Source organism: Heptranchias perlo, chromosome 19 (genome assembly GCF_035084215.1).
Source record: "Heptranchias perlo isolate sHepPer1 chromosome 19, sHepPer1.hap1, whole genome shotgun sequence".
Lineage (NCBI taxonomy): Eukaryota > Metazoa > Chordata > Chondrichthyes > Hexanchiformes > Hexanchidae > Heptranchias > Heptranchias perlo.
In genome coordinates this window covers 10943617-10956235 of record NC_090343.1, presented here as the reverse complement: position 1 = coordinate 10956235, position 12619 = coordinate 10943617, and the positions used below count along the sequence as shown (strand labels likewise).

Sequence of the window (12619 nt, the reverse complement as noted above, 5' to 3'; positions counted from 1 at the left end):
GAGTCTGAGGCCATCTCCAATGTTTTGTTCAGTATTGACTTTTCTATATTTTTCTTCCCTTTTTTTTAGGAGTAAGAAATGGGACATCCCAGTCGAGAAGATCTACAACAAAACCCAGCGTGAGAAGTTTGCCTGGGCCATTGATATGGCAGATGCCGACTTTGAATTTTAACCATTGATGTGGCTGAAGCTGAGTGAGACCGGCCTAAGCCACTCCGAGCTGGAAGAGATACATTTTTATGTAACGAGGAAAAAGAAAAACTCTGTGGTTCCATAGCTACTGTTTTAAGAGGAAGAAAAGCAAAACAAATATATATATATTCGCACTGATTAGATTGGTGCATTTATACTGTTAGAACCTTGCAATAACTTTTTTTTTAAATTGAGAACTGCAGTCCTGTTTTAAAAAAAAATTAAAAGTGCACCTGCTTTAAAACTGGTCACTGCTGCACCCTGGTGAAGAATCAGTGACTGTTCAGCCTGAACTGGAGACTGAATGCTCGCTATCCTGTGTTTTTCTTTCTTGAAGGGTTTTTCTTTTTATCTTTTAACGTTTGTCACTGACCTGTGCCCTAAACCACCCAACTGGAACGCGAACCTGGGTCGAGCATTCGGTTTGGTTTGATTTTTAATTGTGCAAAAAGATTGTATACACGGATTTCCTGTGAGCGAAAGGAAGGTTTTAGATTTTACTGGAAGGATGGTTTGTGTAAGAATGTGTTTTATTAGGAATATGCAGTGGCGGAGCTAGGGTCAATAGATTGGGGGTAGGGGCAAATTCCAGATTGAATCGACTTTGACATACAAGAAGTGCCCTCGGTGAGCCGCTCTAGCCCCCTGCCTCAGTTTCCAAGGGGGTGAAACTCGGGGCCAGAGACAAAGCGGGAAGCATCTGGGGACGGAGGGCTCAGCAGGGAGGGCTGCAGGTAGGGGACCAAGCTGGGGAACCTAGTCCGAAGGCCGAGCAAGGAACTGCACAGACCTGGAGGCTGATGCAGTTCCTGGCTGGCGACAGAGGTTCCTGGGGGAGAAACTGAGTCGGTCCTCCGCTGCTGAGTTAGCCAACCTGGGGAGGGGGGTAGTTATGGCCCTTCTCCCCACCCAACTTGCTCTGCCACTGCGAATGTGCGTTGCTTTCTTTCCCTCCCCAATATAAATTGGTCACCCATTTGTTTTAAATGGATAGATTGTGACCTATTTTAATCCCTATGCTGAATTTTTAAAAAATATATATTTTTTTTAAATCCCTTTTTTAATCGTTTGGAATGGTTCCTACTACACGCAGGCGAAGCCCAATTAAATTTAGTCAGGGTGGGGGGGACGGGTGAAATTAAAGAATGGTACTCTTCTTCACTGGGCTTGCGAGAACCTCCACTGGAATAAATTTTGGGTCACTCTGACCAGGAAGATTGGCTGAACTTCAAAGACCGTGTGATTTGAAACTCCCATTTGCTGTAGGAGAGGTGGGGGGAATGAGTGCTCCAGTTCTCGCTGTATGACTAGTGCCTTGTGAGCCAGGTGTTTGAACAGTCGTGGTCTTTCAATTTGCAATTGTTGCTCTGGGAGTTTCAACGGGGAAGGGGGAGTAGCAAAGAGAAGGCATGACCACCATTGATTTGGTTTCTGAAAGTTTAATTGGTCAAAAGCAATTGTGGAATGTTGACCCTTCCTGTTTTAAATTTTGCATCTTATAAATGGACCTTCCAAGAAATTTTAGAAAAAACATTCCGTTTTGGAGGGAGGAAAGGAACACCCAGAGCAATGTAAAACTGTGAAACTCTGTCATAAGTAATTTGCTGCACCTCCCATGCTAGAGTGTCTAGTAGCTGAAGCGGCCTGTGTGTGAGGGAGCAGAGTATCTGGGGTAATGGATGTAGCTTCCAGAGCATTTGGTAAGCAGTGACCCTTTTTATCTGGTGTATGCTTGTGTTTCTTAACCCTTTTTAAAACAAAAAAAAGGTTTCCTTTTCTGCGACTGAGATGAAATCCTTTTTAGACAGAGTTATTGGATAGTGACTAACATCCAACAGCCCTTAAAGCCCATTGGGGTCCACATAGCTGTAAGCTGTATGTTTTAAATTTTTTTTGGACTTTTGTCAATGAGGAAGTATCTACAGCTCGAGGTTTAATTTACTTAACGATTGTAATTAATTTAAAAGGTGTGCTGTTAATTAGTACTTTCTTCCTCATAGTGCATTTTAAAGGCTCCTTGCACTCCATCGAGTAACTATTTGGGTTGTCTCTAAATAATTATATCCAGATCTTTGGAACCATTTTGAGAAAAGGACATCTTAAGAGGCCTTTATTGCTGTGAATATGTATTTTGTTGTATTTATAAAATTAAAAAAAAAACATTTCAGCTTGACTTGGGGAAACAGTAACTCGAGTTTAGAGGCCCTGCCACCAAAGAGTAAGGGGACTTGATTTAAATGTGTCCACTGGTTTAAGTTGAATTTTTTTTCTTTTTTTTAACTGTGAATGGTTTTCCTTTTTGTTTTTATGAGACATGCAACTTTTTAATGCTTCAACTCAGGTTAGAGAGTGCGCGCGCGAGAGAAAGGGTACCAGAATGAACTTGCCTACAATTCCAGTATTTGTGACTTTTTCCATTAAAACTCTACATCATTGTAGCCTAACTGGACAGCTGACCCGGTAACCTGAAACAGAAGTGAGGTCCTTATTTATTTTTTCTCAATTTTTGGCAGTGTAACTTTTTTTTAAATTGGGGGGGGGGGGGTGGTTGGGGTTTTAAAGTCTGTATAGGTGTTGCTTGTTCAATTTTGAGATCAACAGAAGGGATAGGAAAATTTACCCCCTACTAACTAACTAAGCCAAGCAGTCCATGTGGACTTTTTGCATTTGGTTACCCAGCTCTCTCCATACTGGTCAGTGTTCACTGTCACTTCATATGTACTTTCTATCAATGTGGCTTCCTGACATCTGTGGCCGTGAGAGTGGTGCCATCTTCATGAATAAATGGTGTTGGATTTTGACGTTTTCAACATTAATTGAAACAGACTTTAAAATGGTTTGTTATCTGTCCAATTTAGGAACTTGCCGAGTGTTTTTAAAGCCTCTCTGACAATTGACCCTTTTTGGTTTTTAAAAATAATAATATATAAAGTTTGTCAGCTTTGTATCCAGAATTCTACACGATAGCTATAACTAGAATGGACTTGAGTTGAGAATAAATTGGCAGGGAAAAGGGGGAAGGGATAGAGACTGGACAAGTATAATAAGTTAGAATGTCACTTGAACCTGGGCTTAATTCTGCCCCAGACTGATGGACGAAAGTTTCCCCTCTCTCTTAACTGTTAAGGGTCTCATGTGAAGTAAGTTTGGGACAGACTCAATTAGCACTGATTGGCAGCCTCACTCCCAAGGCCATGAGGAGAGCTGATGTGGGAAATGGAAAATCCACGCAGGGTGTAAAGGGGGTGATCTTTTGGGTTTGGGATAAAGCGCAATTTTTGGAGTATTGTAGAGAAAGCTTTCGTTTGCATCTTAACTCATTGCTATATGTGAACTAACGATACTTGAAGCTGACACTGGATGGAAAAGTGTTAATTGCTCAGGACCAACACTCTGGATAATTGTATAGAATTTTGAACCTTAAAGAAAAGATGATGTGTGGGACTTGATAATGGATTGCTGATGTACATCGCCATTGTCCGCAACATGATGCTGCAAAGCTTGTCGAGAAGTAGTTAACATCCTCTAACCTAGTATGAATTACTGTAAAAAACCTTAAGTAGTGAAATTGAGAGTGGAGGCCTGGAAGTTTTTTTCCTTCCCTCCACCCCCTGCCAACATCTACTCTTCAGAGGTGACAACTGGTGCTGGGGTACAGTTCTTTCGACACCAGTGATCTGTTTGGTAGCCAACCCGCATGTCTGTTCTTCGCACGTAGCCCAGGTTGGTATGTTATGGTGACTTGGGTGGGGACAAATCCAGTGTATGCACTAAATTTTTAATTAAGAACACTGACCCATAGGTTACTCGGAGGACTCTGGATAGTAACTGGAGCAGCCACAACGATTCGTGGGAGGGCTTACTTTAAAAGCTGAAATCTGAGTGGTCCACTATGTGGTACAATCTGTTTTCTGGTATTGATATCTACCTGGTGTAGATAGGTAGCAGAAACTGCTGTATTAAACATCCACTCCTATCAACAGAAGCCAAGCCACCAGTGGGGCAGGGTAGATGTTGAAGGGCATCATAAATGTTAAGGAAATTCTCTTGTTTACAAAATAAAAGCATCTGCAATGGGTGTGTGCCCTGCTTCGCAATCTCTGCCTGTGCCACTATTGTACCAACCTCTAAGACTCCTTCCCTAATGGCTCAGCTGGAGATAAGGAACTCTGGGTGGGAAATCTCATGGAACTCTCTGGGTGAGCCTGTATCATGCTGTGCCTCTCCCAACACCACCTGCTTCCATTTTAAGCTCCTTTGAACACTGCCGCAATATTCATTATCCTCCCTTCTCCCACCCCGTCCCCCCAAAAAAAAACTTGATGCTATAGTAGGAAAGAGGTAGTTGTTACAAAATGCCCTCATTATAGGAGATGAAATATTAAAGCTTTCACAACTTGTAGACCTAATGTTGGGATCTTGTTGGGGAGAGGGTGGGGAAGATGAGTTGCTGCTTTGATCTTGTGTGAATGAAGCAGCCATGGTTATTGAGCCATAAGTGAATTAAGCTGCTTGGGTTAAAAATGCAGGCTTTTTAATTTATATTTTAAACTGGAGTTCTTTTAGCGTTTACACGGTCCGCTGTGTTGACAACCTGTTTGGGCGCCAATCCTAGCACGTTCCTGTGCTTCAGCTATCCAGTTAGGTTTTCCTGTTCGTGTCTATGAATCATTGTTGAACTGTTGTAGCACATTTATCATGTACTTGTGAAACTGGCCAACATATATATAAATATATATTAAAAGATGCTTATTCAGTCTGAATTGTAATGGGGAAATTTTACATTTTTCTTTTTTTTTCCTCCTCCTGCCTAAAATCCTCTTTAGTATGTGCTTTAACTGATGGGCTAGTATTCACGGACTGATGTGTACCAGGTTTTTTTTTTACAGATTATTTCTGTAAACTTAACATACTGCAATGAACTGTGCTCATTTGTATTTTTAAATAAACACTTGTACACTATGAACATAGCGTCTGGTGTGAATGCGTGTGTCGGCAGGGAAAATTTGGAGTTTTTAAATGGTTTTAGTGTTTTACTGCCTTCCATTATTTATCATTTCCTTTTGTCCCTCCCCCCTCCACTTGATGTACCATTTCTGCACCTTTTTTCGTTGCTCAGGTGAAGCAGCCACAGTGGAGATTTTGAGGTGACTTCAACTGCTTTTATGCTGCCACTTTGGTCTAGCTGCAAAAGGGGTGTTGAGTGCAGATTGATGCAAATGCAGCGGTGTTACTCAGACTACTGAAAGTATTTACAGTCCTGAGGTGTCCAAAAGACCATCTCGCACCCAGTCTAAATCCAGCCTTTATTGAAGTTCAGTTATGAAGGGGATGTCTGAGGGAGGAGGCTATGTGGTGAAGGCTTCAAATACTGAGAAACAACCTAAACATTGGGAAGTAGTTGAAAGAAGAGTTAAGTGGTACATTTTTTTTCTGCACTAAGAGCAATAGATGTGACGACTAAATTGCCAAGAAGACCATTGAAGCAGCCAGAATAATGGGTTAAAGAGGCAACTGGATGTGTTTCTGGGCAGAGCAAGGGACAAGGTATGGTGAATAGGTGGGTTTGTGATCAATCAAAAAATGTTGAGCGAAATGGCCTTTCCATACAAAAAATGTACATTGGATTTTAATTTTCTTTCTCCATGTGAGGAAGCAGCTCCCTAAATGAACTAGCGTGGACCTGGAAACATTTCTTTGACTGCAGTTGACGCACAGACTTACAAAGATACTGTTGTGCATGTAATCTCCCCCAAGTCCAGCAGAGCCGCCTTGGACTAGCCCCTCTGAACCACAGCAGAGTCTGAAAACTTATCTCCTTTTGTGCAGCGATACAGCACGTGACATTAAACTGTATTAGGTTTTCAGACTCCCAGCCAAAGGTCTAAATAACGTACAGCTAAAAGGAGAAAACTGACTAGTACATCAAAGAAAGGAAACCCAGAACCAGAGCTGACCTAGAGGTTCGGTAAGGTGGGAACCAGTTTTAAAAGTCTACAATTTGCTTTTATTTTTTGAAGTTCACTCAATGATTAATCATCTAAAAGTGACACTCCCTTTTGAGAGCTTAGCTTGGCACTTACAGGTGGTTGCTGTCTATATTTGTTTTCCTCTTCTACTGTTCTTCTAGTTTATGACCCACTTTGAGTTCTTTTGGTTGATTCAGTTTGTGGATTGGTGATGTTGCCTTGGATTGTGACCATCTGGAGTTGAGCCTTCTACATTCCAATGTAAGTAATGTCTGGTGACTGCCACAAATTTGCACTTCCCAGTGGTACATTGAATGCACAGCTCATTTCAAACTCTTAATACTGCTTGTGGGTGTTTGAAGAAGATCTTGAATGAAAAGATGACATCACTCAATACTTCACCCAGCACAGGATCAGAAAAAAAAACAATCCACCAGCCAGTTCCAGTTCAAAATAACATACTGTGTCTTATCCTTTATATCTTCTTTTCCCAATTGCTTAACTGTCCAGCAGCCTCATCAATGAGGCTTTGAAGTCTTAATTCCTCCACATAACTGGTAAGTACTGCAGACCAGAAAGAATGAGGTATAGACAACTATGGTCATTCTTGGGAATGAGCATCAAAACTTTGGCCGAGTTGCATACTGTGCTGATTGCCAAGACGTGGAAGGTGATGGGAGGGTGCCCTAACTTGACCTGGAAATATTTGAATAACCTTTGCACCTCACCACATCAGTGCTTGTTCTTAATGCATAATGGGTGAGCTTCAAGTTCTGCTGATGGAACCAATTGGTATTGTTTGACGTTCAGAAAGGACTGTCTTGGCCATGTCTGTCTACAAAAACAACTGTAACTACACTTTTTTTTTTAAAAAGTCATTCATTGGCTGTGAATTGTTTTGGGACATCTGAGAAGTGCTAAATAAGTGTAAGTCTGTATGTATAGCTTTGTGAAATTTTTGCCTAAAATGTTATTGGCGTTTAATTTCACAAAGGAAATCAGTGCTGAGAAGCTGCCAGCAATGATTGTGGAATGGTGTCTCTGTTCATTGGAAGAGGTGCAACCACATGGTCTTCCCCAAACATCCATGTTACTTTCCTCAGCAAGTGAGTCATTGCACCTTTCCATGTTATTCTTTTCAGTGAGGTTTTCTTTGTCCTTGTGTCAAGAGTGTCTTTACCAATGAGGCCATTGGGGGGAGCTCCAAGGATGAATTTCCACATGAAAAAGCTTCCTCCAAACCTGAGAATTGGAACAATTTGTTACTTGTTAGCTTGGTGTCTCTGATGCTGCCTTCTTTTTTAAAAGTATGGAATTAGGATACCAGAATGAACCATGTATACTGTAGGGGCTGGTGGGGCTTACATATCTCCACTGTACACCAAAATCCCATCATTCCAGTGTTGTTCTGCATATCGATGTGCTCGTTTGAACATAAGAATATAAACTACTGAAGGTAGGTGAATTCATTTTTCTATTCACTTTGGTCTGCCTTGTTCCAACTTTTTTGAGCAACTTATATACCCTTGGAGAGTGTGCGGAGGAGATTTACTAGAATGATCCCAGGGATGCGGCACTTCAGTTATGTAGAGAGACTAGGGAAGCTGGGGTTGTTCACCTTAGAGCGAAGGAGGTTAAGGGGAGATTTAATAGAGGTGTTCAAAATTATGAATGGTTTTGATAAGAGTAAATAAGGAGGAACTTTCCACTGGCAGGAGGGTCAGTAACCAGAGGACACAGATTTAAGATAATTGGCAAAAGAGCCAGAGGTGAGATGAGAATTTTTTTCACGCAGCGAGTTATTATGATCTGAAAGGGTGGAGGAAGCAGATTCAATATTAACTTTCAATGCATTTATATTCCCACTGTTTATTTTGCTTCCCTAGTATCATTTGTCCACACTAAATGTCCATTCAGCCCACCTTCCCAAACTATCCAGATCATTTAATTTGTATCTTCCCTATCGCTTAACTATCCCCAATTTAATATCATCTGCAAACTTCCTTTTTGTTCCCTGCTCCAAATCATTTACGGCTGCATATAGTGACACTACAAGTCCCGGGCAGAATGGAAATGATTGGGTAATTCCCCCGTCAATCACGCCTGGAGACCACACTGCTGTAAGTAAATGGGATTGATTGTACGCACATAATTTGTAGTATGTAATTATCCACTCACTGCATTTTGCTGGAGAAATAATCCGGCTGTACTCGGGAGACTTTGCTTTAGTTTCGGTTATGAGTTCAGAGACTCTATTTGCTCCGCCTGCTTCCAACTCATTGGCTAACACAGCAATTATATGCACTGTAAACGGAAAAGGCCTTGGGATTGATCCCTGCGGCACCCTGCTAGTGACCCCTTGTCATGTCAGTGCAGCTTCTTACACAACCATCCTTTGCTTTGCTTTGTCTGGTTTAGTCATTTTTCAATCCTCCTCAGAAGTTTGCTTCCTATCTCATGGTAAAGAAACCAGAGTGGAGATGAGGAGAATTTGTTTCATACAGCAAGTTATGATCTGGAATGCACTGCCTGAAAGTGTGGTGGAAGCATATTCAACAGTAACTTTCAAAAAGGAATTGGATAAATACTTGAAAAGGAAAAATTTGTAGGGCTATGGGAAAAGAGTGGGGGAGTGCAACTAACTGGATAGTTCTTTCAAAGAGCCGGCTTGGGTACGATGAGCCAAATGGCTTCCTGTGTTGTAAAATTTTATGAATTTCTCTCTTCCATTATAAGCCTAATATTGAACTCCACCATACTGTGGCCACTATCTGCTTTATCATCTCCTGGTTGTTACTTAATATGGGTTCATTGACCAATCGTTTCATGTAGCATTGCAATATTGTATCCAGGATCATATTCTCAGTCCCAGCACATCCCTTTATAGATTTTTCCAATCAATTTAAAGGTAAATTGAAATCACCCACAACATGTCTGCAATTCTATGGAACAACTGCATCTGTTTCGGTAGACTTTTCTCTTACTTGACTACAAAAGTTTTGGTCAATGACTCCTGGGTTGGTGGTCTTATAACAAATGCCCTCTTTGTCTTGCTCCCTACTTTCAAAAGTTTCTTTTTCTTTTTTAAAAAAACACTCTTCAACCATGTCGTCCATTCCCTTCCTCTAAAAGAAATTCCACCATGTCCTGCTCAGTGTCCTCTCTACTTGTTTTAAAGTTCTCTGAGGTGTCCTTCTACATGAAGAGTGACGTAACCCACAGAATGAGTTCACAATCTTCAAAGAGAAAACGAGGCACTTCCCAAAGGACAAGACAGAAAACGTAAGGGTAATTCTCCTTTTAATAATTCAATTCTTCAAATTAATGAACAAGAATTCCACAATGCTCAGAATATATGGGAGTGGAGGGAAGGGGGAGTATCAAATGGGGCAACACCTTTTTTAATATTTAATAATCTGTTTAGAACTTTAAGATAGTGTTTTACAATGTTCAAACATTTGTGATATATAACTAGTAATGGTTATTTTTTACTTTTATAATCCTGAAATATTTTAATATACTGTTGAATAACTTAAAAGAATAACATGATGTTTTGATTTATTTTAACAGTTGGAGGACTGTATTTACAACTATAATTATTAAGTAATGTTTCTTAAAGGTTGTCTTCCAATAAAGATCTCAGACTAGCCTGGTCCCCGTACTGTAATGAACAGTTCTTAGATGTAGGATACGGTCGGTCTGTTGGATGTTCGCCAGCCCAGTTTAAAACACCTCGAACACTGCTGTTGCCTTGTACCCACTAGCACTTGGCAGCTGCAGATTAAGAGCATCTGTAGCAACGTTGTGTCAGGCTGTGAAAACACAGCAATTTAAGGGAAATCTCAGTTGACAATTGTAAACAATTTTACAACACCAAGTTATAGTCCAGCAATTTTATTTTAAATTCACAAGCTTTCGGAGGCTACCTCCTTCGTCAGGTGAACGATGTTCACCTGACGAAGGAGGTAGCCTCCGAAAGCTTGTGAATTTAAAATAAAATTGCTGGACTATAACTTGGTGTTGTAAAATTGTTTACAATTGTCAACCGCATCTCCACATCACAGTTGAGATTTACATAGTTGATGGCACCCATCATCTACAGGGGGCGCTGTTGTCAACGTCATTGATGTTAAGAAGTTCAACAAAATCTCAGGTGATAATTGATCACTGAACCCTTGATCTGGGTTCAGGCTAAGAGTTTTGTGCCACCTGCTTTGTGCAGCCAGGCTTTGTGCTATAGGTTTATTGCATCAGGCCCTGTCCTTTCCGTCACATCATCTAAGCTCTTCCTTGCTTGCCTCTTGATCAATTGCCATCAAATTTTCTACACTACAACCACCCTTTTCCTTGTGGCTCCTGGATGATGTTTCTCTTCATAAATCAGCCACATCGCTTTTCTGTGAATCAGGGGCTTATAACATAAATGTGCATACTCCCAGCCTCCATCAGCAGTATGTTCTTCATCCCCCCCCCCCCCCATGTCTACCTATCTGCCCTACCCCCTCAGCTACCAGTTAAACTAAATGCAAAACCAAAAAAATGGGAAACATGCAAATTCAATGTGACACAGGAACTGTACATGGTCAAGACTCTGTCCTCTTTTGAATGGGCCTGCATGGGGACCTATTTGTGAGGGGCACCTCACAGACCAAGCTGGCAAAATGTATACCAACTCTTTTTTTTGGGGATACCGCTCAGGCAACACCATAAAAAGCTGTTTAACCTCTCACACCAACATCCCATGTTGGGAATTTGTGACAAAATTACCAAACATCTGTAATCTCCTCCCGCCCTGCAACCCAAGCGATCTCTGCGCTCCTCCAATTCTGGCCACTTGCACATCCCCGATTTTCATTGCTCTATCATTGGTGGTCGTGCTTTCAGCTAGCTGGAAAAAAAATTCTCCCCTGAGTCACTTGCACTGGCACTTTCAAATTCCCAACTGTCTAGTCTTTGGTGCTCCATTCACCACGACATTTCTGCAGCTACCGATCTGCTCGATCACACCCTCACCTTCACCTTTGATGCCCTTGCCTCCATTAAAACCATTAATCTCTCTCGCACCCTGGTCATTCCCCCAGTACAGACTCCTCTCATTTATTGTATATTACCTTGCTTTGTTTGCCCTCCCCAAATTCATTACCTCACACTTCTCCGGATTTAATTCCATTTGCCACTTTTCTGCCCACCTGACCAGTCCATTGATATCTTCCTTCAGTTTACAGCTTTCCTCCTTGCTATCAACCACACGGGCAATTTTTCTATCATCTGCAAACTTCTTGATCATGCCCCCTACATTCAAATCCAAATTTTTAATATATACCACAAAAAGCAAGGGACCTACTACTGAGCCATGCGGAACCCCACTGGAAACAGCCTTCCAGTCAAAAAACACCCATCAACTATAACCCTTTTCTTTCTGCCATTGAGCCAATTTTGGATCCAACTTGCCACTTTCCCTTGGATCCCATGGGCTTTTACTTTTTTGACCAGTCTGCCATGTGGGTCCTTGTCAAAAGCCTAGCTAAAATCCATGTAGACTACATCAAACTCGTTACCCTCATCGACCCTCCTTGTTACCTCCTCAAAAAAAAATTCAATCAAGTTAGTCAGACACGACCTTCGCTTAACAAATCCAAGCTGACTGTCCTTGATTAACCCGTGCCTTTCTAAATGACTATTTATGCTGTCCCTCAGAATTTTCCAATAATTTGCCCATCACCAAGGTTAGACTGACTGCCCTATAAATACTTGGTCTATTCCTTTCTCCCTTTTTAAACAACGGTACAATGTTAGCGGTCCTCCAATCCTCCGGCACCACGCCTGTAGCCTTGGAGGATTGGAAAATGATGGTCAGAACCTCCGCTATTTCCTCCCTTGCTTCTCTTAACACCCTGGGATACGTTTCATCCAGGCCTGGCGATTTATCTACTTTCAAAGATGCTGAACCCCTTAATACATCTTCTCTCACCTTCTCCTGTCTCTCCACATAACTGAAGTGTTTCATCCCTGGAACCATTCTAGTAAATCTCTTCTGCACCCTCTCTAAGGTCTTGACATCTTTCCTAAAGTGTGGTGCCCAGAATTGAACACAATACTCCAGCTCAGGCCTAAATAGTTTTATAAAGGTTTAGCATAACTTCCTTGCTTTTGTACTCTGTCTCTAGTAATAAAGCCCAGGATTCCATTTTTTTTTAACAGCCTTCTCAACTTGTCCTGCCACCTTCAAAGATTTGTGTACATACACCACCAGTCTCTCTGTTCCAATACGCCCTTTAAAACTGTACCATTTAGTATATATTGCTTCTCTTATTGCCTCTCTTCATTCTTCCTACCAAAATGTATCACGTCTCTGCATTAAATTTCATCTGCATCTTCCATGTGTCTGTCCTTTTCACCAGTCCATTTATGTCCTGAAGTCTGTAACTATCCTCCACATTTTTTATTACATTTCCGAG

At 41.3% G+C, this 12619-nt stretch overlaps 2 protein-coding genes across 6 annotated transcripts in view; both read left to right on the top strand.

The window, feature by feature from the left end:
• LOC137335162 (DNA topoisomerase 1-like) overlaps window positions 1-5158 on the top strand; it is a 70962-nt gene extending 65804 nt beyond the window's left edge. For both annotated transcript variants that reach the window (XM_068000319.1, XM_068000318.1), the window contains exon 21: window positions 70-5158. In XM_068000319.1, the coding sequence (XP_067856420.1) occupies window positions 70-172 (103 nt within the window). In that variant the 3' untranslated portion in view covers window positions 173-5158. The remainder of the gene's footprint in view (window positions 1-69) is intronic.
• Window positions 5159-6124: 966 nt separating this feature from the next.
• The window catches only part of LOC137335161 (1-phosphatidylinositol 4,5-bisphosphate phosphodiesterase gamma-1-like), a 122546-nt gene continuing 116051 nt past the window's right edge, over window positions 6125-12619 (top strand). Inside the window, exons 1-3 of one of the 4 annotated variants that reach the window (XM_068000315.1) lie at window positions 6125-6160; window positions 6323-6422; window positions 9340-9443. In XM_068000315.1, coding sequence (XP_067856416.1) covers window positions 9361-9443 — 83 coding nt within the window. In that variant the 5' untranslated portion in view covers window positions 6125-6160; window positions 6323-6422; window positions 9340-9360. Of the gene's footprint in view, window positions 6161-6322; window positions 6423-7342; window positions 7618-8660; window positions 9450-12619 lie in introns of those variants that run through there. The other 3 variants (XM_068000316.1, XM_068000313.1, XM_068000317.1) reach the window with 3 other exon arrangements.